This window comes from Myxocyprinus asiaticus, chromosome 9 (genome assembly GCF_019703515.2).
Source record: "Myxocyprinus asiaticus isolate MX2 ecotype Aquarium Trade chromosome 9, UBuf_Myxa_2, whole genome shotgun sequence".
NCBI lineage: Eukaryota > Metazoa > Chordata > Actinopteri > Cypriniformes > Catostomidae > Myxocyprinus > Myxocyprinus asiaticus.
Genome location: NC_059352.1, coordinates 10,666,919 through 10,689,499, shown reverse-complemented (window position 1 = coordinate 10,689,499; position 22,581 = coordinate 10,666,919). Strand labels below are relative to the sequence as shown.

The 22,581-nt window shown below is 37.3% G+C and overlaps 1 protein-coding gene across 2 annotated transcripts in view; it reads right to left on the bottom strand.

Annotated features, from left to right (window-relative positions):
- Positions 1–22,461, bottom strand: part of camk1a (calcium/calmodulin-dependent protein kinase Ia) — a 28,087-nt gene extending 5,626 nt beyond the window's left edge. For both annotated transcript variants that reach the window (XM_051707464.1, XM_051707463.1), the window contains exons 1-8: positions 22,361–22,461; positions 20,093–20,211; positions 6,105–6,236; positions 2,984–3,058; positions 2,684–2,822; positions 1,056–1,182; positions 725–800; positions 204–316 (exon numbers count right to left, since the gene is read on the bottom strand). In XM_051707464.1, coding sequence (XP_051563424.1) covers positions 204–316; positions 725–800; positions 1,056–1,182; positions 2,684–2,822; positions 2,984–3,058; positions 6,105–6,236; positions 20,093–20,178 — 748 coding nt within the window. In that variant the 5' untranslated portion in view covers positions 20,179–20,211; positions 22,361–22,461. The remainder of the gene's footprint in view (positions 1–203; positions 317–724; positions 801–1,055; positions 1,183–2,683; positions 2,823–2,983; positions 3,059–6,104; positions 6,237–20,092; positions 20,212–22,360) is intronic.
- Positions 22,462–22,581: the final 120 nt, after the last annotated feature.

Genomic DNA, 22,581 nt, shown 5'->3' with positions numbered 1-22,581 from the left:
TTGATCTGAATCAAACCAATTAATTTAGATGCTACCACCTGAAGCACATATTTAGGTTAACATTTGTTTCTGTGCAGTATATTATTGTCTGTTTTACAATGACTTGGAATGTGGCTCATCCAAGCAATCTTTAGAGCCAGAACTATCCTGTCTGTAATAAATACAGGATCTTAAGAAAAGATTCCACGTGACTGAAGAACCACCTGAGTCAGAGATGTCGTCCCAGTATGGAGAATCAAACTCATACTCTGCTTTTAGAATCTGTTCAAACAGCTTGGCATCATTTTCGTCATAAAATGGAGGATAGCCACATAAGCTGCAAAAAAACAGTGCTTATATAAACTACACAGATACATGTAAATCTGCACAACACCATTGTTCATTTGTATGCAAAAACCAAAAATATATGATAATAATGACATACAGTAGCCATAACTGAATTTATGTTTCTAATGATTTAAAGGCTTATAATTAAAGGCTTGAAATTTGTTTTTAATCAATTTTGCCTACGCATGAATTTCTTTCTTTCTTGAATTTTCATTTGAAACAAATTAAAATGGATGACTAAAATGGTTAGACCATAGTGAAGGAAAAGCAAACAGGTGGCTACTTTGAGGAATCTAAAATATAAAAAGACTTTACTAAATTGTGAAAATAGTAATAATAAAGAACGATAAAGTGTGTCCAAACAGTTTACTAGTAGTGTAGATCAAGAAACACTTACAGAATATAGGAAATCACTCCAATAGACCAACAGTCCACAGCTTTACTGTATGGTTTCTGAGCCAAGACCTCTGGAGCTGATAAAAAGAGCAAGTGAAAGAGAAAGAGAAGCTTTCAATGATCATTTTCTATTCAGTTCACTTATATTTTGAGCTTTGTGGAAAATCAGGGCAGCATCAAAGAGACAGAGGGAGACAAAGCACTTTAAAATTAATAACACTTGTTGGAATTTCAAAAGACTGAGAGACTCTAAAAAACCGTCAGATTACAGAACTGTGCTAAAGATGGACAGAAAAATTGAAAATAACAGAAAAAATAGCCCTTATTCATACCTACGTATCCTGGCGTTCCACAGGCCGTTGACATCACACTCCCTGAGTCCTCGATCTTAGACAGGCCAAAGTCACTGATCATGATATTGGAGTCCTCCTCCATACTATAGTATAACAGATTCTCTGGCTGCATAGAAAAAGAGTGAATTGAACTGTGCTGTAAATACATTTTTAATTAATCAAATTAAATCACAACTAATCTTATGCAATTTAATGCACAGCCTTTGGTGGAATCTTTTGATATGCCAACATGATCACACAGGAAATCAACATGTTACTTCTGAAAGTTAATTTACCCTGAAATCAACCCCTTTTAGCCTAATTAATGACATTTTTGCTTCAATTCAACCGTGAACACATTTCCTTTGTGCGCTATAACCTCCAAGACCAAGAAGTAATCGCACTTAAATAAACAATGGTGAATGTGATTCGGAGTTTGCATTTTTGCCCTATAATTACATTTTTACCCCACTGACTGTTAGGTTTAGGGTTGGTGTCTGGATTAAGGGGGTAGAGTTAATAAAATGTGCATTCCTGTTGAATGTAATACATTTTTTACAACTAAAAATACAACTCGCTTTTAGTGCCACTTTGTGGACATTTACCAGTAAACTGGAGTTCAAGTGTGACCATACGATCAACAACACTTCTAGCTTCGGCCACTGAGGGGCAGTGATTAGAATTTCGTTAAGCACAGACCGATTTCAGCAGCAAAACTTTCAACTTACTGATGCCAAATTCACAGTAGTAAGTAATATGAACCAACATTGAACCATAAACAATATCAACCGTCATATTCGACAATATATAAATATATATAAATTCTGTATATATATTTAAAGTTATATTTTTACACAAACTTGGATTACAAGTTTGACAACTGGAGGCATATGTAATGGTAGCCAGCTGATAGATAGCTTTGCAATGTGTATAAACCTCACTCTCCTGACCTCAAGAGGTGCACTAGCGACTGACGCTAGGGGCTGTAGCCTTTAGTCTCCTTGTTAGAGCACCCGCCTCCCATGCCAGAGTTACAGGTTCGAGTCTCGTACGGAGCGGGTAGAATAAGAGCATCACAATGGTTCCATGACCCTGATGGGAGTGAGGTTTAGGGGGGTGAGTGTAACGGTAGCCAGCTGATAGATAGCTGTGCAATGTGTAGAAACCTCACTCTCCTGACCTCAAGAGGTTCACTAGCAACTGACACTAGGGGCTTTAGCCTCCTTGTTAGCGCACCCACCTCCCATGCCGGAGACGCTGGTTCAAGTCCCATATGGCGCGGGTAGAACAGGAGCATCACACATACTACTGTGTGAAAATTATTGTTGCATAAAGTGCACTTTTACATACTATTTTTTTTTTTAAATAGTCTTCAGAATACAGTATTTACTGTGTAGTACTCTAGAGTTCCATTTCAACATAGCCTGAATTTCTGTCACATTGCAATGGGTAGCATCGCCAGTCGTTCAGTCCTGCTCCACATAGTTGTATATCAAACATCAAATTATTTCTAATAGATTGGGATTATGTTTTAATGTTTTTTGCTTTTGTGGCAACATTTTGCTTTCAGTGGGGACAGGGGAAAAAATCATGCTGGAAATGTGTCACGTTATGCATTTGGGCATTACCTTCAGGTCTCGGTGCACAATGCCCATATCGTGTAAATATTTCACTGCATCTAAAATTTGACGAATAAGCTTGCTGGCATCTCTCTCTGTGTAGAAGCCCTTTTCAACGATCCGGTCAAACAGCTCTCCCCCTGATACCCTGTGGACACATACACCAACACAAACTACTGTTAGCAACTCTACTATAATATAAACATTCAGTGGCACTGCTAATTAAAGGAGCACAAGGCATTAAAACAGTATCTTAGTAAAAAATGCCACTATGGTTGAGTGATCTTGAATGCTTAGATGAGAACTCACAGCTGCATGACCAGGTACAAATGTGATTGGCTCTCGAATATGTCTTCCAGTGAAACAATATTCTCATGTTTTATTCTGAAACCAAAAAAGAGAGCGAGAGAGAGAGAGAGAGAGAGAGAGAGAGAGAGAGAGAGAGAGAAATTCAGCAATTAATACAACAGAAAATTGAAAAATATTAAATAAGTCTTAAATAATCTGACCTGAATTTTTCTCAGAAATGCATGTTTGGTAACACTTTACAGTTAAGTTGTATTATTTAAAACAACAATAGTTAATACAGTATGAACTGACAATGAACAATAATTTTACAGCATTTATTGATGTTGGTTAATATTCATATCTGCATATACTGTACTAATACATTTTTACATTAAAATGTATATATTGTATGTTAACATTATATCATATGTTAACATTAACTAATGCAATATGAACTATATTTTGATCAATTTTGATAAATTAACATTAACCAAGATACTGCAAAAATCATTGTTCATAGAAAGTCCATTATATTTAATGCATTAACCAATGTTAAGGAATAGAACCTTATTGTAAAGTTTTCCGATATGTTTTGTTATTTTAGGAATAGTATTAAAGGAAAAATCATTTAAAGGGTTAAATAGGCTGCAAATTCAAAATTTGTTATGTATTCATGCTTTTTCTGGCTTTAAGGAAATGTGTGAATGTCTTTACAAGTTCTTTGCATTGCTATTTATTTGTTATATTCATTAGGACTTTTCTTCTTCCCTATTTGTATTTTGCTTTCTTAGTCTCTTTCATACGACATAACCAGCATGCTGCATTGCTCTCATCAGGCTTTTATAATTCTATTCCATCTCCCATCTGACTTTCTCTCTGTAATTACAGTTTTCACACCAGTGGTGGTGGAATTCTTTCTCTCTTAAATCCTTTCTCTGTTCTTGTCTCTTCCTATTCCTCCCCTTTCTCTCTTTTTCTCAATCTTTCACTCTTTCTCTCTCTTTCTTTTCACAATAATGCTGCAGGGAACCTCCATACCATCTCAGCCTCTGTGTGTGCTGTTGCCCTGGCAACAGAGACTCTAAAAATAGGACTCTCCGGTACTCTTGACATTTCCGGTGCAGACTTTTACGATTTCTAAGGCTATAGCATATTTTTATCACACAGATAGCACTTACACTAGCTTTCCTTCTCTCCAGGAGCAATCTGGCTCTTAAAAGGAAAACGAACAGACCTTTCAGCATCCATACTGCCACTTGTCCTTAACGCTACCTCACAAAGACTCATATTCTCTGTGGCATCCACCCTATAACTGTGCACAATTCATGACTGAGGTTTGCTTGTTCTCAAACACTGATCTGAAAATGTTGTCTGGTACTGGTCCCCAAAACAGAGGGATCAATCCCAAAAGGTTATATATACAGTAGATAAATAATGTATAGAATATATTGTTGTTTTTTTTGCCATTTTGCCACTTATTGAGAGCAAAGGAGTGAAATTATGGGGAGAAAGTGGAGGGATGTGTTTAGGAAATGTCTTGAGTCAGATTTGAACCCATGTCGCCTGCATGAGCACCATAGCAAAATGTATCAAAGCTCATGCTAGGCCACAGCTCCTGTCAAAGAAATGTCCTGATCATTATATAACCCCAAATCAAGACAAAAAATATTAAATTATATTTTGCATTAAGAAAACGAAGCCTACATTTTGGACCATTAAGACGTTTGGTTTTTTTACACATTGTAATATTATTTTCAGGACACTTAAGCACATTTTACCCCCCCAAATCTCATTACCATAATGTGTCCAAACATTTTACTTTTACTATTCCCATTATTTAAAATTATGATTCTCATTACAGTTACAGTAAAAGAAAAAAAAAAAGAAAAAAGATGCTGTGTACACAGATTTTTTTACATTTAAATCAGCAAAATTGAAAGGCAGTACTATGGGAGTAATACCATGATGTATAAATTACATAAATAACAAATATATAAATATATAATTATTATTATTATTTTACTTTGCAGTAATGAGAATTGTAGGGTACAATGTTTGTAACTGTCATGAAAATAATGCCACAATACAAAAAATCTTAATGACCCTAAAGCTAGGCTTCATTTTCTATATGCAGAACATCACTTTTTGTGGTGTAAAATAAGACCACAGTATTTTCTTTACAGTGAGAATCAGCCAGTTACGAGATGATTGCATATAAATGCCACCATAATATTATATGTGCCAACATGAAACTCTGAAAATTAATGGAAATTACGGACACGATTAATCACTGACATTTTTAATCACAGAGTGTAAAATTGGTAGCATATGTGGGTGATTTACTCACACTGGAGAGGTTTACATATACAGTTAAAGAATGATCTTGGGATTTAAGAATTGATATTGAGATTGTTCAAATGAAGATCGTGATGCATTGGATAATCCATATTTTTACCCAGTCCTAATAATAAAGAGTGTAATCTGATTTTGTACTTTGTAATTAGTAATTACTGTAAAGTAACTCTAAAGTAATTATCTAATTACTTTTCAGCCAAAAGTAGTGCAATGCAATTCTAGTAATCAGATTACATTTGCTGACTTTTAAAAAGTTTAATAACTTTTAAATATATTACTTGGGTTATATACATTTCTAAAGAACATAATTTATGTAGAATACTTTTAAAACATTATGTTCAAATGTACATCTGTTTGTGTTTGTGACAGCTGAAAGGCATGTATAGACATTATAATATATTTTGAAATTTGTCTTAGAAAGTAACGTAAAAGTAAAGTAATTAGTAATGTGATTACTTTTTATGAAGTAATCAGCAAAGTAATCTAATTACAATCTTTGGAGAAGTAATAAGTCATCTGTAATGGATTGTTTTTTTGAGTAACTCAACGCTGATAAGTAGTATTTGTGTATGTTGACCATACTTTTATGACTGTGGTTTATGAGGTGACAGGCTTGTGCATCCAAACTACATTTCCCATTATTCTCAGTGGCAGCAAAAGAATGACTAAATAACATAACTACGACTTCAGAACTCTTTTAAGTAGGAACTTTTTAGGAGAACTTGAAGGCACCAAAAGAGCTTCCTCTTCCTTATCTAGTCTAAGCCCCTGAGAAAATATTTCTCACCTATGTAGCACAACAATCTCATTCTCAATGCTGTGCTCCTTTCCTTCCAAAGCTTTCTTTGGGATGCATTTAATGGCCACTAGTCTCTGGGTCTCTTTCTCCTCAGCCAGGAACACCTCAGAGAACGCCCCCCTGATGGAAAGGAAAGGATAAAGTTAGTGCTGTTGAATATTTCACTTTCAATATCCTGGATCAGTCAACCCAGCCAGAATAACTCGTCATCAGCATATGATGTGTTTTGGAAGAAAAAAGTACCACAAAGTACTATGATGTTACTATGTTGTTGTTTTTTTTAACATAATGTTAGTCTCAGTCATCGTCATAGTGTGGAAAAAATGCAAAGAAACTGAATGAAGACTGAGGCTAACATTCTGCCTAACATTTCCTTTTATGTTCCATGGGAGAAAGAAACTCGTACAGCAGGGCTCCTCAATAGGTGGCCCCATCCGGCCCACGGCAGACAAATGTTTGGCCTGCGCTAAAGCCCAAAGTATACTTTGGTCAGACACTGAGCGTCCACGTACAGGGCACGTGACGCAGATTTTGTCATCAGCAGAGTGCGCGAGCACTGAACGCACGCAGCCCGATTTTTAACGTGCGCAGAATGGGTATGCATCTGGAATTATTTGCACTAAATTGAGGGTCCAAAAGGCGGTAACACTCACCTTTGAGCCGTTGCTTTCATGAAGAAGTGCTAGAAAATGTAATCGCCGATAAAACAACAGGAAACAAAGTTGGAAACAACAATAGTGGATGTGCACGTCATGAACGCGTGTGTGAGCAAATCAGGACATACTTGCATTTGTACAACGAGTCTGAAGGAATATAAAGACATCTTTGTGTCTAAATTCCTGAAGAGAAATAGTCCAGTATCTCAGTCATAGCGTGCATGCGCCAAACGCCTCCATGCGCGCAGTCAGATGAAGTTGTAGTAGGGTGATCATATTTTGGTTTTCCAAAAACTTTTGGGGTGGGGTGGAATAATAGGGTTCAAAATAGTGTTACTATGAATGCAAACTTTAATACAGTGAAAAAGACACTCTATTAGCATAACATAAATATATATAAATAAATACACATTTCCAACATTCTTTTGAATGTCCATATACTAAAATAAAATATTTGATGCCAGGAGTGTTCCTTCATTTACAATTACTATTATTTTGAAAATGAAGCAATGTGATAATTTTACCTGGTCACAAAAAGTAGTCCGTTAATTTACCTGATGAACTTTCACCTTTTGCTGACCCTTTACGCTTTGCAGAGCTAATGCTAATGTGCACATGACACATAAGTGCCAGCTTTACATGACATACTTTCAGCTTCCCATGGATCTCGACCTGGACGAAAGCATGGGAATTTTTTGTGCAAATCTTCTGTAAATTTGCACTTTCGTTTGGGCATTGTTTCCACTCAGCTGTCATTTGCTGCTACTGTCAAGCTACTGTTTGATGCCGAACACAACAGCGCTTCGTGCGTTCGCGTTCGCATGGAGGACATGGAGATCCAGATTGTTCATTAAAGTTTTTTTTTTTTGGGGGGGCTAGTTTAAAAAGAAAATCAGAATATTTCTATTGTCATTCTTTTATCAACAAAAACAATAAAAACAACAACAACAATAATAATAACAACAATAATAATAATAATAGCAGCACAAACACTTTGTCATAACATCGAGAGTGGTGGCCCTTGGCCTTGTGTTGTTGACAGAATTTGGCCCTTGGTGAAAACTAATTGGGGAACCCTGTCATACAGGTTTGGAACAATATGCAGGTAACAGTAAATTATGACACACTTTGCAATTTTGGGTGAACAATCTCTTTAAGAGTGACAACATAAATGCCAGAAAAAAAAAACTCTGACTTAACTCAGAACAGCTCTAAAATTCATTCACAGAGATTTTTACCTTCAGCAGTAATTCAACCCTAACTGTTGCATAAAACAACACAAAAGGGATGTAAACAGCGCTGACACCTTTTCAGGAGATGCTTTTCTCTGTGTGTGTTGTTTGTGCCACAAAAGTATTGTGAACGACTGATATTTTATCAGGTCAGACTATGAAATATGAAACTGTTCTGTATTTCCAAGTTTATACCCTCCAGTGGGATTTGCACACAGGTGAATAGGAAGAGCCAGAAAAAGACAAACAGCACAAGCTGTTTAATCATCTAAAGAATGATTCTGTGTATTTAGACATTATGGGGTGTGTTTGTCCTATTTCGAGCATCCTTTCAAGTTTTTACACTTAGATGTAGGCAAAGCACATAAGTTCACCCGGTCTTCCTTGAACAGATAGACTCTTGTGTTAAAACAAGCACTGTCATGTGTAATCTAGTTGTCCCAAACACACACTCCCTAAACTGCCTTCTTAATCACAGAGGAAGCAATTAACCATACAGTTTGCCACCAAGGAAAAGAGAAAAACAACTTGCAGAATAAATGACAGCAGAGGAAAAATGTTTTTTTTTTTTAAATTATCAGTTTCAAGGCTAAATTGTTGCATTTGATATGATCCTTTTGTGGTTTATCACATATTTCTCAAAAATGTATGCTACGCATAAATAAATATGGAATGAGTAAGCAGATTTGTTTACAGATGTTTCCTTTCTTAAAGTAAGTGTTGGGTAGAATCTAAAATTTTATGCCTTCTATTGGTTGGTCTCTATGGGAATAAAAACCGTACCTTTTCGTATGAGCCAAGTCATACGATATCTTTTGATTTCGTCATCTCGTACGAAGTTGTTGGGCATATTCAACATAACAACTTCATTGCCAAGACAACTTAGCTAATTAGCGCTGTCAATTTTGCCGACATGCCACTGTAAATTCTTTGTAAAGTCTTATTACATGTCTGTGAGAGGACGACTTCAATTAAAATGAACTGATTTTGTTGTTGTGATAAAAAAAAAAAAAAAATTCAATCTCCAATGACCTAGAACATGCCAGGCAAGTGAGTCATGATCACAACAGGGATGTAAACTGCGAGAGAGCGCTCAGAGAACACTGCAGCTGTCAACAAACTTTCTGCTGGACTCATATCACAGACTTATCAAAGTGCCTTAATTTGGGGGGGGGGGGCAAAAAGCAGGTTGGGAAGAAGGAAAGAGAGAGAGGAAGTCAAGAGCGAGAGCAGTGCTGTTGCTGTGAGACATGTTGTAATTAAGGCCTCCTATGGCTTCCTGTGGGTAAAGGAGGAGGAAGAGAGAGAATGGAGATTAGGAAATGATACAAGACAGCCAGTGTGGGTGTGTGTGGCTGTAAATAAAAAAAATTGTGTCGCAGATGAATATTGGCTGATGGTATGACTTTTACATGTTACAAGGTCAATAATTTCTTAACAGCACCTCTTATACAGCTCTCTAAAAATATGAAAATGCTTGTGGTGAACAGTGTACACTACCCAAGTGTGTTTAGAATCATATGGAGACACCAGAATTACCGGTAAATGTATGCAAATTTATACATCAATTAAAAGTTTTCACATCCATTAATTTTTTCCACGTCCATCCATATTTTCCATCCATCCATCCATTCATTGATCCATCCCATACTTCTTTCTGTTGTATTATTTAACCACTCCATTCTCCCACAGGAAATAATCTTTAAACACTACATCTTTTATTATTATTCTAACCCTGGAGACAACTCAACATTTAATTCATGTTCAACACAACCTTTTTAAACACAAGCACAATAAGAAAGAGCAGGAGAGAAGGATGGCTATAGCTTCTATACTGTATACACAGTTTTCACTCATAGCTAAGTGTACCATCTTAGGCCACGTTCACAATAATCAATTTAAGTTTGAAACCTCTTTTTTTTAGTTTCCGAATGTCATCGTTTTCCAAAGTGTGTGTTTATGGAGACTGAGAGTGTTTTAAAAAAGTACTCGTTTTCGCTGTTTCAGGCTACGTCCACACTAATTTAGTTTAAAAAGTGCATTAATTTAGCTACTTTTCGGCCTTCTGTCCACACTAAGACAGCGTTTTTGTCCAGCGAACACTGAGTTTTTCGAAGATTATTTCCCAAGTGGATAAAAAAATGCGTTTTCAAATGTATCATTGTCGTTTGCGTTGTAGTGTGGACAGGGAAAATGGAGATATTTGAAAAAGATGATGTATTTGTTGTCATGTGACACAGTCATGTGATCCATTCAACCCAAAACAATCAAAGATGGCGGCCCATGTTGTAGCGGCGTTGCTGTGGCTGCTAACTTCTTTGATAACGTTGTTAAAGATAAATGGTACTTTGTACACCTTCACATTTCCTTCCTTCAAAGGCAAGGACAATTGCGCTTCAGACTATACTTGGAAATATATTTTTTTCATATGCGCAGTAAGGGGATTTAAGCGTGTTCAGACATTTCAGTGTGGACAGTGGAAAATTTCTGAAAATGGCTGTGTGGACAGAGAGCGTTTCGAAAAGGAAAACACAGTTTTCAAATTTATCCAGATTAATGTAGCCTCAGTGTGAATGAGAGGTGTAAACGTAGAAAAATTGTATGTGTTTCCAATCGAAAACAGATTTGTGTGGGTGTGATCTAAAGCAATTAGATATGAGAGGCTATGCTATAGTGTGCAATCATTTTGCTAGAAGATATAGTCCTTGAAACTAAGGTAAGAGTTGGTATCTATGGTCATGTCACAATGCAGCAAAATAGAGGTGTCACTCCTCTTCTAAATGCTTAATCCCATTCTGTGCACATAGAATTAGGTTCTATACGGGAATGACAACCACGACCAAATTCACTCTCAAAAAATACAGGTAGTAAATAGAGCTATCCATTTTATAATGTCCTACACATTCATTGACACAAAGGAGCACAACAACTGTCTGTTAAAAGTTTTGTTATAGATTTAATTATAGATCTGAATAGAATACAGATTTGCATAAACAGTCAGGTTAACGATAAAAGAAAAAGCAGAACTTTGCCTACAGTCACAACTGTCCATTAACAAAACCTTTTCATTGCATTCTCTCTCTCTGTCTCTCTCTCTCTCTCTCTCGCTCTCTCTCTCTCTCTCTAAGGAAGGCTGCATAATTATGGATGTTACTCCATTAATGTTTTGTCAATGGCAAAGGAGCCAATATCTGTAAATGAAACATTTCTAAAATCCATTTGCACAGAACTTGCCATTTGCCACTCAGATTCACACAGACTGACCACAACAAGTTGTAATTAATAACAACTTTTTTTTAAAGTATCTTTTTAAGAGGGTAAGTTGTTTGCGCAGCATCTTTTATCATTTTAAAATCCCTAAAGCCCCATTTACACCTTGCATTAACATGTGTTTTTGGTGATCGCTATAATCGGAAAGCACTTGACCACATTAAATCACTGGTGTAACTGAAACCACATTCGGAGGTGGTCAGTGACTGATTCTGACCACTTTCAATGAAGGCAAATGCATTTGTGTTATCCGGAACAGATCAACATTTAAGTCTTTTTTTTTTTCACTATATATCTCCACTTTCATTTTTTTACATTCTTCTTCTTTTGTTTTTGCCGATTTAAACTCTTTGTGCATATCGCCACCTACTGGGCAGGGAGGAGAACTTATTGTTAAAAAAAAGACTTAAATATTGGTCTGTTCCTCACCCACACCTAAAATATCGCTTCTGAAGATATGGATTTAACCACTGGAGTCGCATGGATTATTTTTATGCTGCCTTTATATCCTTTTTGGACCTCCAAAGTTCTGGCCACCATTTATTTGCATTGTATGGACCTACTGAGCTGAGATATTTTTCTAAAGATCTTCATTTGTGTTCAGCAGAAGAAAGAAAGTCATACACATCTGGGATGGCATGAGGTTGAGTAAATGATGAGAGCATTTTCATTTTGGGTGAACTATCCCTTTAAGAACTCATTCATAACATGCAATTCTCTGAAGTCTCCAAAGTAATGGCCATTATATTACTTCAGTTTGTTCACAGTCATTAGTTGGAAAGTGGAATTGTTTAAAGTATTACATTGTAGACAGCTAGCAGACTGGACTTTATGTGGCCACAAATTACCATTAGCACAACTCTTACCATTTTTTTCCCCTTGTACCACTCATTCAAAGCACTTCACAAATCAGTGTCTCTCAAGATAGCAGATTCTCCACAGTTCACTAAAATGAAACTATCTCTTAAGCATTATGTTGATACTGTATCAATTTGTGTGGCGTTGTTGTCTATATGTATAATTATCCTCTGTCAAAATCCAGGTGTACAGATAAGCCAGAGTACATAATATAATTTCTCTAGAGTAAATCAATTGACTCTACTCAAAGAATTCATGGGTAAACCAATTCCATAATCGTCTTTAGAAAATAAGCTTTCTGTCAGCAGTTCAGTTAAATCCCCGGAACAGCGCCTTATAGGGAAGCTAGTCAAAACTGCAACACAGAGATATTGCTATGTGATTTTAAAGCTAGGTTTCAAATGAGACAATGCAGAGAAACAGTTCAATTTTCTGTCTATAGCTGCATTAGGGTATGAGTTTAATTGTGCAGAACAAAGAAAGGACACATTAGATTTATGACCATACAGAGAAATGTCTGGTCTGGACATCAAGAAGGTCATAAATCTTCCGAGCCACCATTCTAGTCTATGAAACTTTTTTTTTTAAGCAGAAGTGTGTCATTTCTGGGTTACTAATGCCACCAAATGGAATTGCAAAAATAAACATTGTTTTCAAACAGCTGTCCCGGATACTCCCCTCATCTGCTGTTGATTGAACATATAGATAGTCCCTTGCAAAACTTACATCATTGGTTAAGTCAATGTTGCGGTGTTGTGCTGTCAGGACATTCAAACAAACAGAGCAATATTTTTTAAGCACCACAGAGACACTGGCCGTTTTCCAAACAGCATTTTTGCACCCTTTAAGGGCATTGCGGGAAGGGGATGCCACTCAAAGGGTAGTTCCAAACGAGAGTAAGAAAATTATATCTCGAAGGGCCCTTCCAAAAGACTGTAAGCGAAAGGGAACATTCCTACAATAATGACATGCTCCCTTCAGAGTGCCCATATCACGAGCTTTGTCCTTCGGAGTGAGTAGGGCATAGGAGTGATTGGAATTCACACCACTGTGTTTACAGTTTTCAAATCATTCAGGCTTAGTTATACGTAGTTGTCTCTGCATATTAAGCTGGGATAGGAGAAAGTATTTTAACAAAAAAAAATTGCATCTGCGTTGCTATTGGTACAACAAACCTCAGTGAAGATCTCCTTGAAGTTTTGGATTTTCACTAGTATTGTCATACTATGTCTCTCTCTCTCTCTCTCTCTCTCTCTCTCTCTCTCTCTCTGCTGATGGGGCTGACAGGTCCCAGCTGCAGCAATCTTGCCTACTACACACTCCGCTTCAGTTCATTCAGCTCACTGTAGAATTCACTGTTTGCCAACAAAATAAAACAACCATAGACTTCTCAGAACAATGCTACAACTGATCGTTGCCATTGATAGCTCCATTGCACCACTTACAATTAACTGAGTAACTCCAGTTCAATGCAGAATGTCAATATACTCAGCCTCCGATAGCATGGCCACAGAACAACCACAGTTCATTCACTGAATGTCTAATTGCCTGCTAGCTGCTACACAACTTCCGGGAGTCAAGATGCACAGGATTTAATCAGTTCAGCAGCAAACATAGTTGTGTACAAGGTAACGGGGTTGATGAGCACTTCTGAGAAAGAACTAATCGCTGGATTCGCCATAGTTTGCGAGGTTTGAGACGTTGCTCAAATACACTATATTGCCAAAAGTATTCGCTCATCTGCCTTTAGACGCATATGAACTTAAGTGACATCCCATTCTTAATCCATAGGGTTTAATATGACGTCGGCCCACCCTTTGCAGCTATAACAGCTTCAACTCTTCTGGGAAGGCTTTCCACAAGGTTTAGGAGTGTGTTTATGGGAATTTTTGACCATTCTTCCAGAAGCGCATTTGTGAGGTCAGACACTGATGTTGGACGAGAAGGCCTGGCTCGCAGTCTTCGCTCTAATTCATCCCAAAGGTGCTCTATCGGGTTGAGGTCAGGACTCTGTGCAGGCCAGTCAAGTTCTTCCACACCAAACTCGCTCATCCATGTCTTTATGGACCTTGCTTTGTGCACTGGTGTGCAGTCATGTTGGAACAGGAAGGGGCCATCCCCAAACTGTTCCCACAAAGTTGGGAGCATGGAATTGTCCAAAATCTCTTGGTATGCTGAAGCATTCAGTGTTCCTTTCACTGGAACTAAGGGGCCAAGCCCAGCTCCTGAAAAACAACCCCACACCATAATCCCCCCTCCACCAAACTTCACAGTTGGCACAATGCAGTAAGACAAGTACCGTTCTCCTGGCAACCGCCAAACCCAGACTCGTCCATCAGATTGCCAGATGGAGAAGCGTGATTCCTCACTCCAGAGAATGCGTCTCCACTGCTCTAGAGTCCAGTGGCGGCGTGCTTTACACCACTGCATCCAACGCTTTGCATTGCACTTGGTGATGTATGGCTTGGATGCAGCTGCTCGGCCATGGAAACCCATTCCATGAAGCTCTCTACGCACTGTTCTTGAGCTAATCTGAAGGCCACATGAACTTTGGAGGTCTGTAGCGATTGACTCTGCAGAAAGTTGGCGACCTCTGCGCACTATGCGCCTCAGCATCTGCTTACAACGCTCTGTCATTTTACGTGGCCTAACACTTCGTGGCTGAGTTGCTGTCATTCCCAATCGCTTCCACTTTGTTATAATACCACTGACAGTTGACTGTGGAATATTTAGTAGCGAGGAAATCTCACGACCGGACTTGTTGCACAGGTGGCATCCTATCACAGTACCACGCTGGAATTCACTGAGCTCCTGAGAGCCACCCATTCTTTCACAAATGTTTGTAGAAGCAGTCTGCATGCCTAGGTGCTTCATTTTATACACCTGTGGCCATGAAAGTGATTGGAACACCTGAATTCAATTATTTGGATGGGTGAGCGAATACTTTTGGCAATATAGTGTATGTTCAGTTTAGTAACAAGTAAATCGATTTAAAAAAAAAAAAATATCTGTTATGTCTGTGAAATAATTGGTGTTTAGTACTTTTCAACGGACAGAAATTCTGATCAAAGTTCACACACCTTTGGCTTCATTCATAAAACACGAGAACCAATTTCTGTGTCAGTTGTTCGTAAAACCATTTTAGGGGCTATTTACACCGAATGTGTTTTTGCATCTGTTTTTTTTTAAATCATAACAGTGGGCGTGTCTTAAAGGTGAAGTCCACAGAAACCGAGTGTTTCAGACATAGGACCAGAAAGAGGTTGGTAAAAGGTCATGTAACACTACATTATGGGCTCTATTTTCGTAAGTGCGCAAAGCGCAGCCCTACGTGCTACAACCGTGCACAATGTCTTATCCAATTTCCGTGCTAGTGCAAAGCGCAAGTGGGCGTGGGTGGGAGTGTTTCCGCAATCTGTGGTTGTATGCACGCAAACTGTGGGTGTATTGTATGTAAATGAAGTGAGAAATAGGTAATTGCGCTAAGACATTTCAAAAGCACGCAAAAGTCGCAAACTCAGTTGCTGCATTTGAAGTTTGGAGATTTCACCAGCAGGTGGTAATAATATTCAGTCCAAACTCTGAAAATAGAGTGGAACATTAAATTATGTCCATAACGATCACTGTTGTTGCTGTTTTATTAAACAAATATTTATGATTTTTAATACTAATGTTAATACTAGCCACGATTTGTGTGTCAGCAGATGAAAATTAATAATAATATTTACATTCTCTATAATTGAATGGAGCGTAAATCCAAATCCTGACAAGAACCCAAATTCCATGCATATAAAAGTGTGTCACTGTCATAGAAATATGTCTGACATTCAACAGGGATGCAATGCACAAAAGAATGTAAGTCCACATTTCTATTCTTCTAATTCATTGCATACAGTCCATTTACACTATAACTTCTTAGGAATGTGCTGTCTTAGTTTATATCGCTGGTGCTTAACAGGGAATGGACTATATAACAGGACGCAGATGGTGTCGGCGAAGAACCTCAGAATTAAATTTCACTTGACCCAACCTATTAGCAATTTGCGCTCAATTTCGCCAAACCCACTTGCACCTAGATGTAGCACATGCTTGGACGGAAATACTAAAACTTTACGGCCATGCCCATTGACCTTGCGTGTATGACTTACGGCATAGTGCTGGACTTAGCACTAGCACTCTTTATGACTTTACTAATATTATAAGTGAACCTCAGGGAAAATAATAATAATAATAAAAATTCATTACATGACACTTTTAATCAAAATGTTATAACTTGCACTACCTCTGATATGACTTCTCTATTCTGCTGACATATGCTAGACCACGTGGCAGTTAAGTCAACTGTCAAAAGTTTTTAGTCAGTTTTAACCCGCCCCTTAAACAGCCTGTCATGTAGACAAACCTGGCTTCAATGCAGCAAACACAGAGATGGTGATGAGATGTATTTTCAGCTGTTTCCCTCCTAAAACTCTGTTCCCTACCCCAAACTCCCTTGATTGTAGATCTGCTGGCTTGAATTTGTACATTTCGAAGACGAAGGAATAATGGCGAATTTGCAGTAGTGTCTGATGCCTTTAACACCTGAATGTTTCCAGGGGTGATCATTTCTGAATGGAACGCGAGTCAGATGCGGGAAAGTGGCTGGAGTTTATTCATTTTTTAATACAGTCATTTTTCTGAGTTAACTTGAGATGTACAGCAAAAGTAATTTCTTAAATTTAGTGTATTATGTGTAATCTAGATATGTTTATATCCTTATAACAGTGGCCTAATATCTATAGCCCAATATTTGTAGCTTTGGTGCTGCTGGCTGAAGTTTTCAGACTGTCCCTTACCACACCCTCCACAGTTTTAGCACGTTTTAACACAATGTGAGGACTTTTCAGATGGTCCCTTACCCACCATAGGCAAAATGTCTAATGAGTATCAAGGTTAAATTAACGATCTTTAATCGTATCACGATCATGCTTCGACATGTCCCACTTCCTTTAAGTAGGACATTTAGTGTATTATGTGTAATCTAGATATGTTTATATCCTTATAACCGTGGCCTAATATCTATAGTCCAATATTTGTAGCTTTGGTGCTGCTGGCTGAAGTTTTCAGATGGTCCCTTACCACACCCTCCACAGTTTTAGCACGTTTTAACACAATGTAAGGACTTTTCAGATGGTCCCTTACCCACCATAGGCAAAATGTCTAATGAGTATCAAGGATAAATTAACGATCTTTAATCGTATCACGATCATGCTTCGACATGTCCCACTTCCTTTAAGTAGGAAATATGTCAAAAAAAAAAAAAAAAAAAACTGTGCTCATCAAGGCACTTCACTGTGACTTTAACAATTGCTGAGTGATACTCCTTGTGGTGTAAATAATGTATCTCTGGATATTATGTAGCATATAACAATGTAGGGTTCCAAAGAAAGGGCTTGAACATGAGGCTGGCCATGTGAACTCAAGCTGAAGTAAGCGTGCCCAAATGATTATGTTATGCCATCTGAAAGAGCAGTCATTCTGGCCGCAGGAGGGGAGAAGCACTCATCACAACCCTCTGATGAATATTGTATGTTTGTGTATGTGTCTGTGCGTGCAGTTTTTATAGCAGCTTTACACTAACGACTTTCCCCCCGAGCGGTGCCTTGGAGGTTGGTTGTGCGCTTCCCACCCAATAACTTGCCATCCTGCTTCTCACGTGTTTCACGAGAGATCTTGCGTGAGTGCCACTAAAATCCGTCATGACAGACGAGTCCGTCCATCTGTTTATGTCTTCTGTCTGGCGCTCTCCCTCTGCTTCTCTCTCACACGTCGCCCAAGATGCACTGAATGCAACAGTAAATGTGCACACTCTACCCACACACTCTGCAGTATAAATATGTCTGCGATAAAAAAGGGCTAGTGCACTTGGGGTATATGTACACTCTCTTGTCCTCTTCTATGCCTCTAAATGCTGGCATCAGATGAGTAATGTCTGCGCAATGACAGGTCTCTTACTACACAACATCAAAACAAACATGAAGGAACTTGATATTGTACACTAACGGAATTATGTCAATTAAGTAACGGCACAAAAATGTTTGAAATGTGCATGCCGCAATTCCACATCTTGAAGGTCAGTTCTTCAGGACTACAGTAGGTTTCCGAGGTGCAGCATAGCATGTGCAGATATATGCCTGGTTATAATGTTGTGTTCTTGATAATTTGATCATCATTTGATGAATTACTGAAAATGTACACAATTGTCTTATCCGGTAATAGCACACCATTAATTGCGCAAGGCAAGTGACTTAAGTGCAAACAGCACAATAATAAGCTTAAGTTACAAAAAGGAGGTGTGTTTGTGTAGAAAAGAATGACCTTTTCTTATTGAACATAGAAATCCAGAACTTAGCCACCTTCTCACAAATGCAATAGTTGCAGTTGTAAGTTGATTTAATTGGAAAAATAATAGTAGGAAATAATAGGAAAAAGTAAATTGTGAATGTAAATTTAAATGAAATCAAAGCCCTGCTGCGTGCTGCACTGAGGAGTCATTAATCACAGCCGGCAAAGTGAGAAAAAGAGAAAACTGCTTCCACTCACATATGAGTTCTGTTCCTGTTGTCTGAACCGTCTAAAATAAATAAAGGCTTTTGAGAACAACTATAGTCAGAGCTACAGAAATAGATGGACTACTTGTTGATGCCATAGCTGCAGGTGTGTCTCCACAATCTGTTGGTGGAATGATTTCCATACGGTAAAAAAAAAACACTGTAAAGAAGCCATTTTCCTTTAAAGACAATTGTAAACTTCTTTTTAGGGATGCACAGATATAAAATTGTTTGGCCGATAACGATTTTAATGAACAATTATTGGCGGATACCAATAACAATACCAAAATTTTGTAGGAATTATGCTATAAATATTTTCAAAGAGGTACAAAGCTTTTTTTTTTTTTACTGTTCTAACAATAAATCATTTCCATTAAACATGGATTGGATCTGTTGAACAGGCCAACATTTTAAAGAGAGCCACAATGAAAGATAAATAGAAGATAAAAAGATACAAAAATAACTAAATATGATAACATGATGATTTTGTACTTCTAAAACATTTTTGCACTTCTGTTTGTGCAGTTCAAAACAACAGAACTCACATTTTACATATTTGTACTGTGTATAATATAACATTATAAATTCATATTATGCATATGTGGGCAATTCCACGGAAATGTCAGCCATATCATTGAAAAATAAAACATTTTAGCAAAAGGAACAAAAACCCCTTTTAAATTCTGTATTATAGTGGTATAATGGACAATGCGATCAAGACCGCTAGAGGGTGCCGCTTGCTCACACACCGCTGACTGGAGCACTAAATGTAGACTATATTTTAAATGCCTCCTTTTAAGGTTTAGTAAACATGCAAGACCATATTGCGATTTCAATCTTAATTCAATCAAAGAATCAATCAAATTCTGCTGGTTTCAAAGTGTTTTAGATGGTTTCCTTCATCATGTAGCTTTTAGATAAGTGCCGCTTTCACAACTGTCACGTCCGTTAATGGAGGTTTTTCCGCATTAACTTAAGGACGAGAAAAAAATTACAATTAAATATTACATGTTCTTAGGAGTGACAATCCTTCTACATATTGTGGCTATTATTATTTCTGGATTGTGCATTTGAATTCAAAATGTTCTGTAAAGTGTGTTACTAATTCATTAGAAATAAATCATTGTTTTTCCATATGAATGTTTTCATGCTAATAACCAATATACAGATGGTTTTAATTTGGTCAGATATTGGCTGATAAATATCGGCAGCTGTTACACCGGTGCATCCCTACCTCTTTTTATTTTAATTAATAGTGCAGGTATGTAATCATTCAGACTCGCTTTAAAAAGCCATTGCTGAGATTAATCAAATAAGGCTTTGAGCATTTTCATGGTAAATTGAGCAATTAATTTATCAAAAACACTCACGTCCCCAAGACCTCCTTGAAATCATAATTTTCCTTGATATCCACTGTCTTCTTTTTCCATCCATTTTCATCCTCTCCTAAAGGCATTGTGTAGGCTAGGTGGTTTGAACCAATGAGGAACTAAAAAAAGACAGAAGAGGAGCCAAATTAATCAGAGAAATTTAGCTTATGGGAAGTGTATCATCATGGAAATAAATTGGTCGACTGACAATTAGCACAACACTGAGAAGGTGGCAAGTGTGGCTTTAGAGTTATATATTATTGGTTGATGAGATGACTCTTACTTTCATAACAAAGACACTAAAATAACTAATGAACACAGCACAAAAGCTATATCTAATTAGTTATTATTATTATTACTGGCCTTTGAGACATTTTAGTACATTAGAAAGAGGATAAGAAGTAATGGGGAGAAGAGAGAGAAACGGAATGGGAATGTGTCGCAAGTCCGAATGAGGAACACATCTCAATTTGTCAGAGCACACAAAACCGCTAGGTCATGGCTCCGACCTGTGTGTTTTCTGTTAAATGGTTATTAAAACTTGCTCGTAAAAACAGTGTAGCATTGTTACAGGTGTACATTATCACATCACATGACTAGTGATGTCTGCATGTGTGAATACCTTCTTACTTTCTCAATGCAGGGTAATATGGACCAAACCAATAGTTTGTGGTTGCAGGATTAGTCATTATATGTAGCCCAAGCATTTTACAGTGACTGTTTAAGCATGCACTACTTGTCAATTTGGCTATTTATTGGTTTAAAGATTTTTTTAGAATGTTATTATCCTTGTTAAATAATAGGACTAACAGAAAGGAAATCCAATCAGAACAACTATTGTCATCATTGAAAAGACTTTCTACCTCCACCTTATTTCTGCAACTTCTCAAGAGCTTCCTTTACATCTAGCTAATGACTCAACAGTACATTGATTAATGTGCAAGATTTACATCACCATTAATGCCTTTCTAAGCTGACACACTAACACACACTTATTGAGATTTTCCATCAAGCTAAGATGAATTATATTATACTGTAATTCTTCAGGGGCACAGAACTATTACTGTACAAAGATTTTTGGTTAAATCTAATCAGGTCCCCATAAACAAACATAAGTAAGACAAAGAAGAAGAATCTAAGGAGATCCTGCAATCCTTTGAACTGTTTTCTTTGCCGTTTTTGTAACTGAGGTGAACTTTTGAGCTGTAAACACCTCAGACTGTTATGAAATAAAATGGAATTTGAATAAAATCTTACAACCTTAACCTTAACAAAAAAGTGCCAAAAAAAAAAAAAAAAAAAAAAAAAGAAAAAGAAAAAAGAAAGAACATATTACAGTGGTATTGTTTGACATGTACCATGTTTTTGGAGATATATCATTCCATTGTTTTCTTTGAGATACATTGGATTACAATGTATATACCAAGATATATAAATATGATTCAGTACTGTTGTATATATCAAATGAGGATCATGATATCTTAACTGTACCATACAGCCGCAGTACTTGTTTATGATAGCATAAACATGCAACAGAGCAAGGAAATCAACCATGGTCATCAAGGGAAACAGCTTTTCCATGTCCCTGCAAGAGCAATTGTAAACATGCACATTACCTACCACTGTTTGACTGTGGTCCGCTTCTTGAACAAGCACTACACTGTATGCCAAAGGATACATATGGTTCGCGCATGTGTGTATGCGTGTATTCAGACACTAGGCATTGATGCGCATGCAAGTGTCCGTTGCCACATGCATGCACTAATATTCTTAATGCTTGTTATGAACAACGAAGCATTAACATGAACTGACAGGGAAAAATAGATCCAACAAATGTCTGTTTCAAGTCGACGATGCTGATGCAAATACTGCAGAACAATTCGCTGAAAATACTGGCGAGGTCAGCAAAGGATTGGTCAATGCGCTTAACCCAAATTGATGACTTTTCCTTAACAATGAGCGCTCGTGCAAAAGATAGCGTGCATGTTATAATGGAACCTACATTGAATACAAAGTGATTTGCAAATTGATTTGCGTATAGTAATATGCGAATAGTAATATGACCCGGTCGGTTGTGTGATACCCCTGATAGGCTATGCAATGTACAATGTATTGTAGGCTATATCCTAAATCAGCTTGCAGTGGTATTGCAGAAGAAATTTTGCTGTTTCTAAATTTGAATCAGTGAATTCATAAGCTTTATCTGCTCACTCGAGAAAAAAATTAAATAAATAAATAAATAAATAATAATAATAATAAACGGAATACCTGTTCGTCTGCTCCTATAGACAGATGCTCCTCTCCTCCGTTTTATCTATCCGCAATTCTCTTTCGATGCAATAGTTGCTGGATCTACCCTGACGTCAAGCATGGCGACTGGAGGAGGCGTCTTTCACTTGACTAAATTAAATGTGACCCTAAACTCACAGCATAATTATACAATCCTAATACCATACGTATCGTTCCGTATCAAACCCCTAGATATTATA